This window comes from Triticum aestivum, chromosome 2A (assembly GCF_018294505.1).
Source record: "Triticum aestivum cultivar Chinese Spring chromosome 2A, IWGSC CS RefSeq v2.1, whole genome shotgun sequence".
In the NCBI taxonomy this organism is placed as follows: Eukaryota; Viridiplantae; Streptophyta; class Magnoliopsida; order Poales; family Poaceae; genus Triticum; species Triticum aestivum.
This window is the reverse complement of record NC_057797.1, coordinates 758,832,672-758,843,349: the sequence shown is the minus strand read 5'-3', so window position 1 is coordinate 758,843,349 and position 10,678 is coordinate 758,832,672. Positions and strand designations below refer to the sequence as shown.

Genomic DNA, 10,678 nt, shown 5'->3' with positions numbered 1-10,678 from the left:
ACTCTCGTAAGTGGTCATGTAGGGATTGACAACCCCTATTCGCGTTGGTTGCGAGGATTTATTTGTTTTGTGCAGGTACGAGGGACACGCGCGTAGCCTCCTACTGGATTGATACCTTGGTTCTCAAAAACTGAGGGAAATACTTATGCTACTTTGCTGCATCATCCCTTCCTCTTCGGGGAAAACCAACGCAGTGCTCAAGAGGTAGCAAGCTTCTCCTTTTCACTTTCACACTTTCCCTTGCATCAACAATGACCCGACGGAGATCATCATCGGGCAGATCGTCTGATTCCTCTTGATCTTCATCAGCTTCCACCGTTGCAGCATCACCGTATTTCAGGGGGCACATAGTTGTCATCGTCCTCTTCTTCTTTGCTGTCTTCCATCATAACCCCTATTTCTCCGTGCTTGGTCCAAACATTATAGTGTGGCATGAAACCCTTATAAAGAAGGTGGGTGTGAAGGGTTTTCGAGTCAGAGTAAGACCTCGCATTCCCACAGCTAGGGCATGGACAACACATAAAACCATTCTGCTTGTTTGCCTCAGCCACTTCGAGAAAATTATGCATGCCCTTAATGTACTCGGAGGTGTGTCTGTCACCGTACATCCATTACCGGTTCATCTGCATGCATTATATATAATTATGTGTGCCAGAAGTAAGAAAATTAGACAAGTATCTATGTAAAGTAAGATTTTTTTTCAAAAAGAAGATAAGAACAAGAGGCTCACCACGGTGGTCCCGACGACGCGATCGGCGCGGGCGATCGACGACGGTGAAGACGAGGACGGGGCGTGACGGACCGCTAATATAAACCTTGATAAATCTCGGGAAAAATGGAGCTCGGAGGTCGAGCTTCGAGAGGAGGAAGCTTAACTAGTGTGGTTCGGGCATTTCATCGAACACCTCATGTGCATAGGAGGTGAGCTAGAGCATCCAATGCCCTCCCCCTCGTCGGCCAGCAAAAAACAGAGCACTGTGGAGTGCTTTGCTCGCCGGCGATGGGGTATATATATAGGCAACTCATTTGTCCCGGTTCGTGGATGGAACCGGGACTAAAGGCCTTCCTTCTGTCCCGGTTCCTTCCACGAACCGGGACCAATGGTTGTGGGCCAGGAGCGAGGCCCATTGGTCCTGGTTCGTGCCAAGAACCGGGACAAATGGGCCCAGACAAACCGGGACCAATGCCACGAAGCCCCGGTCGGCCCCCTGGGCTCTCGAACCGGGACAAATGCCTCCATTGGTCCCAGTTCGTGGCAGAACCGGGACTAATGGGCTGGCCAGGCCCGAACGAAAGCCCCTTTTTCTACTAGTGCAGTCGGAATTGTGCAAGTGTTTGGCCAGGAGTATTTGAGATCTCCCAATGCTGAAGACGTCGCAAGGCTATTGGAGATGAACAAAGCTCGCAGCTTCCCTAGTATGGTTGGCTCAATAGATTGCATGCATTGGAGTTGGAAGAATTGTCCAAAGGCATGGCATGGGCAATTCCATGGCCAAAAAAGGGTTCAACTATAATCCTTCAAGCGGTGGCCGATCAAGAGACTTGGATTTGGCATGCATTCTTTGGAATGCCTGGATCTTTGAATGACATCAATGTTGTCAACCGGTCACCACTGATGAATAAGATTGCAAATGGTGATTTGTCACTGGTGCAGTTTGTAGCAAATGGTCGTACATACAACTACGGGTATTATCTAGCGGATGGCATCTATCCAAAGTGGCAAACCTTTGTGAAGCTGTTGAAAAAGCCGGAAGGTAGGAAAAATCTTGATTTCCATAATGCTCAGGCGGCGGCTAGAAAAGATGTGGATAGAGCTTTTGGGATTTTGCAAGCCCAATTTGCTATTGTGAGAGGACCGACTAGATTTTGGGATAAAAAAAATGCTTTGGTACATCATGCACGCTTGTGTGATCATGCATAACATGATCATCGAGAATGAGCGTGGCCAAGATGTAGACTACTCTCAGTATGAGCTGTTGGGACATCCCGTGCGAGTGCGACGGAGGGCTGAAAGGGTCACCCGTTTTGTTGCCTCCTACTATGTAATTCGACGCCCCGCAGCGCATGATGATCTTCAGAAGGATCTCATTGAGGAGTGGTGGGTATGAAATGGACGTCAAAGAGCATCATGATTTGTGCGTTCGACATTTGTATTGTTGAACTATTTGTTGTGTTTATTGCACTATTTGTTGTTTTGAACGATAAATTGTTTGTTTGAGTTGTAATAACGAAATTGAACTATTTATTTAATTTATTTTATTTATGTTTGATCTTTTTGTTTGTGTTTTGAAATGCATATGTTGTTTGTGCGCGAGTCGCGCGCACTGCTAGAGCTGCGCGCGCGCTGCATTTTAGCGTCGCTGCTGGAGGCAGCGCTGCCCGCCGCGCCAAACCAAGCAATGGGCGCGCAGCAAAGTAGTTTTTAACGCGCGACGCGTTGGACGGCTGTTAGAGATGCTCTCAAGAAAAGAAAACTCCGTCTAGCTTGTCCCCAATCGGAATCGTCAAACCCTAATCGTCTTCCCGTCTTCCCCACCTCGAATTATGGCGGCCGTTGTGATGGCGCCCAAGGTTATTCCTCGGGAGTGCCTCCCCCGGCGCAGTCCCACCGGCGGCTTTGAGCCGATCACAGTCTTTATACGTGTCGATGGGGACGGGAACTACCTCCTCAGGCATCTCTACCTGAAGGGTGGGCGGGCCGTTTCAGAGCTTAGAGGAAGTTGACAAGGCTATGGATCGCTATTTTCATCTACATCGGGATCCAAAACTGTAAATTTCCTCAACTCATTTCTAGATGAATGTTCTTACTACTACCCCTGGTTTTGTGTGCATGTCTGCTATTGATTATATCCAAACAGGGTTACTCTATTATGCTCCCTCCGTTCCGAAATATAAATCTTTCTAGAGATTCCAACAAGTGATTACATACGGAGTAAAATGAGTGAATCTACAGTTCTACATACATCTGTATATTGTAGTCGATTTGAAATGTCTGAAAAGACTTATATTTAGGAACAGATGGAGTATTAAATTAACCACAGGCTTCAGGCCTTCAGCCCGCGAAAGACGAGCATATGGATAGCGAAATTAATATGAAATGACTTTAACCTAGATTCCACATAACCTGACAAATTCATTGTGGAAAACACTAGTCTAGATGATTTGTATATTCCTGTTTTTGTGCCACTGAAAGTTTATTGTATATTTATTTGTGAGATAGTTGTTAAAATATATAGTGTATAAATCATAAAAATAGCTGAAACTAACAAAGTGCCACACACCCACCTCTGTTTCCGTCAATTAATCGTGACAGCGCTCTAGTAACTAGTCAAAAAAGTGATAGCTTTTTCTAAGAGTTGTGGTCCAAGAACTTGTAGGCATGTGAACAATCCTGTTTTGTTCTGTTCTTGTTCTTGGATTGCCAGTGTGCAACCTTTTGCGCAAACCAGAGCATCATAGTCCGGTATAACTTCTTATTGTCCAATTTTGAGAAAGTACAAGGTATTGACCATATAAAATGCTACGATCTAAATTAGGTTAATGAATCAAGGTGGGGTTCCTTCACTAGAGATTTCTATAGAAAAAGCTCTTTATTGGCCTGATGGCAGAAGGAAGAAACGTTCAAGATCGTATATGATCCAGCAAGTTCATAATCGAATGCGCAGATTACTTCAAGCTTTGGTGGACAAGCATAATGAGGATCATAGTCTTTTGGGGGTGCTCTCTCTCCTCTCTCTCTCTCTCTCTCTCTCTCTCTCTCTGTGTGTGTGTGTGTGTGTGTGTGTGCGCGCGCGCGCGCGCGTGTGCGTGCGTGCGTGCACTGTGTGTGTGTGTGTGTGTTGTCTGTCTGTCTGTCTGTCTGTCTGTGCCTGTGCCTGTCTCTGTCTCTCTATCTCTCTCATTGTTTTATCCATGCAATAGTTGTTGATCTGACCCATGCTTTTTAAGACAGGATTTGCATATGAACTTAAAGATGTTGTGCACTGCAAAACAAAGGAGCTGGTGATTCTAACTGTGGCAATGAAAACCTTTTCTTAGTTTTGAGTATATTGCTGAAATGCATTTTGTGGGTGTGGCACCAACTTGAGCTTATCTGTTACATATAACTATAAATGTGTTTCTGACTGTAGTACTTATCTTTAGTGTCGTTAGTTGTTACTTTGCCCCTTGCTTACATCCGTGAGCTTTACATTCGTAAACATTTTCAAACTGCTGGTTCATGCACGGCCATGGCTGTTGTGTACAAAGAAAATATTTTACCTTCAGTACTCAAAATAGTCAGCAATTATGATGTCATAATATTGTTGCCTGGTTGGTTACCTCGCAGTTGACTCTTTTCTTGTGTTTGTTAATAAAGGACACTGCTATGGTTGTACCAAGGATGGGGATGTCCATATGAAGCACCCCAACAGTGCCGGTGAATACCTTGCCGGTCACTTGAAGGTGGTTTCACCCTTTGGACATTGTTATGTAGGCTGGAGCAGCGACTCGGACGACGAAGATGTATGAACGATACGATGGTTAATTTTTGGGCCGAGCCTTTAACATTCTTGTTGATTTGCTGTTAACTATACACGTTTCACCCTCTTTTGCAGATGGAAGCTAAGAAAGATAAGATAAGATATAGTTTGACGGTAATCGGTAATTGCCAATGTCGTTTCTTTGGCTCTGTGACGTTAGTTCGACCAACACAAATGCTGCTAATTACTTGCTTGGTTGTAAATGGTTTCTTGTGTATTTATTTCATTAGGGCGTTGCTGATCCAAAGTGTATGAAGATGTTCACGCTGCCTCCGAGTGCTTTCGACGACCACGATGACTAAAGAGACCAGAGGAGCAGACAAAAGCCAACAGAGGGGGGGAGCTTGGTTGTAGTGATGTTGCGCCTGCTTACTGTAAATAAACTGAGCTTTCGGGAGCATCGGGACTCAGGATCGATCCTAGATTTTACACTTTGTGCGCGCATGAATCAGGATGACATGTTTTCATCTTTGACCTGTGACATCCTCCGCTTACATTTACACCAGCAAATTGACCCTGTTTCAGTCAATGCTGTTAACCTGAAAGTTAAGTTCGATTAACTGGTCGGTCAAAACAGTTTCTGTAATCTTCTGAAATATAAGATGGAAGGGTCTGTCTTCAGAGTGATGGACCAAGAACTTATAGTCATGTGCAGTTTTGTACTGTTTTTGTCGATTATGCTAGCATGCGCTGGTTTGCCATTTGGTTGTCATTCAGACTTTCAGAGTAGAGCTGCTGGGATTGCCACGAGGTACGATAAGACAGTTTTAGATTTATTGTCGAGCGTCTTTTAACTTTTTTTGCTGCTTTGCGTTTGTCGATTAAATGTCTTAGATCCGCCCTCTCTTACTTACAGATGGAAGCTAATAAGAAGAAAGAGCACGTGATTATGTTCAGCAATGACATATCTTCGTTTTTACTTACGACACTATTTCTAGTACTAATTAACACGATGCTAGTTACTTGATTGGTGGTTGGTTGTAGACCATTGTTTGTGCACGGATTTGTTTAGGGCATTGCCTCTGGATTTACTTTTGCTGAGGGCTTCATGCGTGAGAGTGTGGAGCTGGAGTGCTAGACTCGATCCAAGAAGTTCAAGACCCAGTTAAATTTGCTTTGCTCTTTCCTGTTTGTGAAGACGCGTGAAAATGAATGGACCTACTTGCAGTAAGCTACTGTTATCGTCTCTGAAGATGCTACAGTAGCTAACTTGGCACCGAGAGTTCAATTGTTGTTTCAATATTTCTTACTCCCTCCGTACAAAAATATAAGACGTTTTTGCAGTTCAAATTGAGCTGCAAAAACATCTTATATCACGGTACAGAGACGTTTTTTGTAAGGTGATGTTCATCATCATCTTGCTATTTAATTTTTTTTCCATCTCTGCTTAATTTTTTTTTCAGTTTCCAAACAAACAAATAACCATCTATCAATCCTTCTTCCAATTCTGATTAGGTTTGGACTGATTGGTGATTCAGTTCATCCGACTGGTCATTTATTGACGAATTGGTGAGGGCACGACGTTTTGGCTCCTCGGAGCAAATGAACATCAAATAAAATTTTAAATTGTGATTGTTTTTTTTTGCACATGATCATGTTAGTGTCAAAAGTGTGATTGACAATTGTCATGTGAAACTGAACAACTATGCTTCGTCAGTGGAAAAAGCAAAGTCTACTGGTCTATAAATGCCAAAAATTTGCCGGCGTTGTACTTTCCCTCTAAACATTTGCAGCCGACATTTGGACATGAAAATTTACATGTCTAGAAAAAATCGTATTTTTTGGGCATTTGCAATGCTCACGCGTAATTCGCTTTTTTTATTGGTGCATCGTTTCCCATTTTTTAAGCCCATGTATGTTTCGGCCCGAAGTCTTAGCCCAGCCCAGCTGCAGCCCACCGCGGAAACGAAGGCACGACACGCGCACGACCCCCTTGGGCCCTACCCACGCGTCCCACTCACGACCTAGTTGCTCTCCGCCGGCTGCCGGCCGCCGCCGTCACGCTAGCTGCCTCCTCTGTGCGTCCGCCTACGCGCCATTCCCCTATCGCCCAGCAGTGCTCCTAGCCAGCCTCCCCGTCTGGCCCCCGCCCAGCCGCCGATCTCGCTCCGCTGCTCGCTGACTCGCGCAGGAGCTGCTGCCTGCTACTCCACTCGGTAACTGTGTCGGCTGATGAAATTGCTTCGAGATCAAGCGGGCGATCAGCTTCAGTTGGTAGTGTAGGTGGTGGATTGCTCTGATTCTGCTTCAGGTTCTGATCCAGGGCAACTTTGGGACAGGCGCAGCCCGCAGCCGGACCCCCGAGGGTAATTCCTAATTTCTACAGTACTAGGTTCTAATCTAAACTGATGCATCATCATATATTCTAACAAAAAATAAACCCAGATGCATACTGCATTGAACGATTCGACCAAAATCGAGCTGAAGTTATGTGTATGCGGGGTGGATTTACTCAGATCTACGCATCCCGTTACTTGCATTCATGCTGTAGAATAGAAGATGAAGAGATCTGCTCTCCTTTGTATCTCCACACTATTGTTTTATATATACATACATTTTCTCATCTTGCATCTATTTTTTTGGATTGTTAACTGTTGAGTTCAAATTATATACTTATTGTGCAATCGCTTCTGTCCTGACTCCGCCACTCTATACGGCACACCTTCAGCAGGTCGCCCCTTCTGGTTGAGCTGTGTAGCTGTGAGAGCTGCCGCGGAATCATCCCCCACGACCTCCTCGCTATGGCGACAATGCGGTGAGTTCTACTCTCCTCCACTTGGTTCATTTGTTGGTACTGCCACACATCACGGAAATGTATTTGCTCGCCACAATGTACTCAAAATTACCCCTTTATACTCAGGCCTCAAACAATCCTACTACCGCGGCGCATCGACCCCATGTTCATCATCGACGGCAATGGAGGTTCACTAGTCAACGGCAACGACATTGGTGATGGTAAACATTTCTATTGTGCCAAGTGCATGTCTGTCGTGCCATGTGCATGTATTCGGCCCTGCTTCAGCATGTGCGACCATGACTTCTGCTCGAGCTGTGTTGCCATGAAGCTACCCCAGAATGTCGCCCGCCTCAAATGCACTGGGGAGAGCTCGACGGCGTCGGAGAAATATCGCGGCGTGACGATCTTGCGGTGATTTTATTTGCTTGTGCTTATTTCATTCGTTCCTACTATCACACGGTTTAACAAACTCAACTCACCCCTTTATACTCAGGCCTGAAACGGTCCAAGTACCGTCGCGCATCGACCCCATGTTCATCACCGATGGCAATGAAGGTTCACCCGTAAACGACATCAGTGACAGTAAGCGCTTCTACTGTGCCAAGTGCATGCATGTGGTGCCATGTGCATGTATGAGGTACAACTTCACCATGTGCGACCACGACTTCTGCTCAAGGTGTGTTGCCATGAAGCTGCGCCAGAACGTCGCCCGCGTCAAATGTACGGGAGAGAGCTCAACAGCGTCGGAGGAATATCGCGGCGTGACAATGTTGCAGTGAGTTTTACTGCCTTGCGCTTATTTCATTCATTCCTACTACCACACGGTGTAACGAACCCAAAATTACCCCTTTGTACTCAGGCCTGAAACAGTCCAATTACCATCGCGCATCAACCCCATGTTCATCACCGATGGCAATGAAGGTTCACCCGTAAACGGCATCAGTGACAGTAAGCGCTTCTACTGTGCCAAGTGCATGCATGTGGTGCCATGTGCATGTACAAGGTACAACTTCACCATGTGCGACCACGATTTCTGCTCAAGGTGTGTCGCCATGAAGCTGTGCCAGAACGTCGCCCGCGTCAAATGTACGGGAGAGAGTTCGACAGTGTCGGAGGAATGTCGCGGCGTGACAATGTTGCAGTGAGTTTTACTGTCTTGCGCTTATTTCAGTCGTTCCTACTACCACACGGTGTAACGAACCCAAAATCACCCCTTTGTACTCAGGCCTGAAACAGTCCAATTACCATCGCGCATCAACCCCATGTTCATCACCGATGGCAATGAAGGTTCACCCGTAAACGGCATCAGTGACAGTAAGCGCTTCTACTGTGCCAAGTGCATGCATGTGGTGCCATGTGCATGTACAAGGTACAACTTCACCATGTGCGACCACAATTTCTGCTCAAGATGTGTCGCCATGAAGCTGTGCCAGAACGTCGCCCGCGTCAAATGTACGGGAGAGAGTTCGACAGTGTCGGAGGAATATCGCGGCGTGACAATGTTGCAGTGAGTTTTACTGTCTTGCGCTTATTTCAGTCGTTCCTACTACCACATGGTGTAATGAGCCCAAAATTACCCCTTTATACTCAGGCCTGAAACGGTCCTAGTATCGTCGCGCATTGCACCTTTGTCCATCACCGATGGCAACGAAGATTCACCTGTGGACGACATCACCGATGGTAAGCGCTTCTTTTGTGCCAAGTGCATGCATGTGGTGCCATGTGCATGTATAAGGTCCAACTTCACCACTTGCGACCATGACTTCTGCTCGAGGTGTGTTGGCTTGAAGCTGTGCCAGAACGTCCCTCGTGTCAAATGTACCGTGGACAACTCTACGGTGGCGGAGAGATACCACAGCATGGCGATGGTGCAGTGAGTTTTACATGCTTGCGCTTGGTTCATTCGTTCCTATTACCATGCAATGCAATGAACACAACATTACCTGCTTATACTCAGGCCTGAAACAGCTGTATCATCGCCCATTGACCCTAAGTTCGTTACCGGTGGCAATGAAGATTCACCGCTGGTGGATGGCAACGACATCGGCGATGATAAGCACTTCTACTGTGCTAAGTGCATGCATGTGGTGCCATGTGCATGTATACGGTCCAACTTCAGGACGTGCGACCACGACTTCTGCTCTAGGTGTGTCGCCGTGAAGTTAGGCCAGAACATCGCTCATGTTGGATATTCTGAAGGTGAGGACGGTGATGATGATCTGTTCTATTGCAACATCTGCATGGAGATGGTGGCGAGGACCCTCAAGTTCAGCGTCAACTCGTGTGGCCACGTCTTCTGCTCAAGCTGTATCACCCAGTACGTCGCCGCAAAGCTGGACAACAATGTAGCTCGCGTCGAATGCCCTGACCCAGGCTGCAAGGGCGGTGTCGTTGAGCTGGAGAGGTGCCATGACATCATTCCCCTGGACCTCCTCGACAAATGGGGTTTCCTGCTGTGCGAATCTGCGCTTGGCACCAAGAGGATATACTGCCCATACAGAGAATGCTCGGCGCCTCTGCTTGCTGACAGCGAGGCCGGGGTGACTGCGGTCAGGGAGGCGGAGTGCCCGCACTGCCACCGGCTTTTCTGTGTCCGCTGCGCTGTGCCATGGCATGGCGGCATCACTTGCAATGAGTTCCAGAAGCTTGGACTGGACGAGCGCGGCCCGGAGGACATCTTGCTCAGGCGTCTCGTCGGCAGGGAGGGGTGGCAGCGGTGCCCGAAGTGCCAGATGTACGTGGAGAAATCAGAAGGGTGCAATTACATCAAATGCAGGTACAGCAAACTAAACCTGAGTTAGTTTCTTCATGTCAAATTGCTCACTGGTCCCTTTGGAAATTACGATCTGATCATGAAGATCATTCACACTGTGAAATGATTTGAGCTCGGCCCCAGCTTGTTTGATATTAATTTGATTTTCTCCAATTGTAGGTGTGGATACAGCTTCTGCTACCGGTGTGCATCCAAGTTGTCCGCGCTAAACCATTTCTGCAACAAGTGCAAGCGCTGACGATTTATTTGGGGTGTGCAGACCTACGAATATATAGCCTCCTTGAATAGCTTCAGTTCTGTTTGTGTATATATGGGTTATTAAGGTATCGTTTGGTTATTGCAGTGCAAACTGGAGACTGTTACTACTTGATTGTCTATATATATCTAATACTCCCTCCATCCCAAAATGGTTGTCGCTCAAATGGATGAATCCGTGGCTTGGATATTTCAATGGGCGATCCATAATTGTACAATGTATCAGAGGATTAATATTGCATATGCATTCATACACACTTGAGCACCGGCGGACATGAACACCTACCACACCACCACTTCTATAAGGTGCATCGGCACACAAACACTGACTCTATAGATGATCGATTCTGGCTTCGTCCCATGAGTCGCGCCCCTAGTTGCTGATCATGGCTC

The 10,678-nt window shown here is 46.6% G+C and overlaps 1 protein-coding gene and 1 pseudogene across 3 annotated transcripts; one reads left to right on the top strand and one right to left on the bottom strand.

Moving 5' to 3' along the window:
- Nucleotides 1-1,024: 1,024 nt before the first annotated feature.
- On the bottom strand, nucleotides 1,025-1,156 carry LOC123038426 (uncharacterized; annotated as a pseudogene).
- A 5,317-nt stretch (nucleotides 1,157-6,473) lies between these two features.
- LOC123190964 (uncharacterized) lies at nucleotides 6,474-10,418 on the top strand. Of its 3 annotated transcripts, none has more exons than XM_044603701.1 (9): nucleotides 6,474-6,826; nucleotides 7,192-7,275; nucleotides 7,381-7,668; nucleotides 7,751-8,032; nucleotides 8,117-8,398; nucleotides 8,483-8,764; nucleotides 8,849-9,130; nucleotides 9,215-10,033; nucleotides 10,190-10,418. In XM_044603701.1, exons 2-9 carry the CDS (start codon nucleotides 7,262-7,264, stop codon nucleotides 10,266-10,268), a joined length of 2,328 nt encoding a protein of 775 aa, XP_044459636.1. In that variant the 5' UTR covers nucleotides 6,474-6,826; nucleotides 7,192-7,261; the 3' UTR covers nucleotides 10,269-10,418. The 3 variants fall into 3 exon arrangements, with proteins under 3 accessions (XP_044459636.1, XP_044459635.1, XP_044459637.1); XM_044603700.1 differs by having other exon boundaries at nucleotides 7,189-7,275; XM_044603702.1 differs by lacking the exons at nucleotides 8,117-8,398; nucleotides 8,483-8,764 and having other exon boundaries at nucleotides 7,189-7,275.
- Nucleotides 10,419-10,678: the final 260 nt, after the last annotated feature.

Bases quoted from the DNA above. Each gene is read 5' to 3' on its own strand.
- LOC123190964 (XM_044603701.1), top strand. The intron at 8,399-8,482 runs GTGAGTTTTACT...CTTTGTACTCAG, and splicing joins CGCGGCGTGACAATGTTGCA to GCCTGAAACAGTCCAATTAC. The intron at 8,765-8,848 runs GTGAGTTTTACT...CTTTATACTCAG, and splicing joins CGCGGCGTGACAATGTTGCA to GCCTGAAACGGTCCTAGTAT.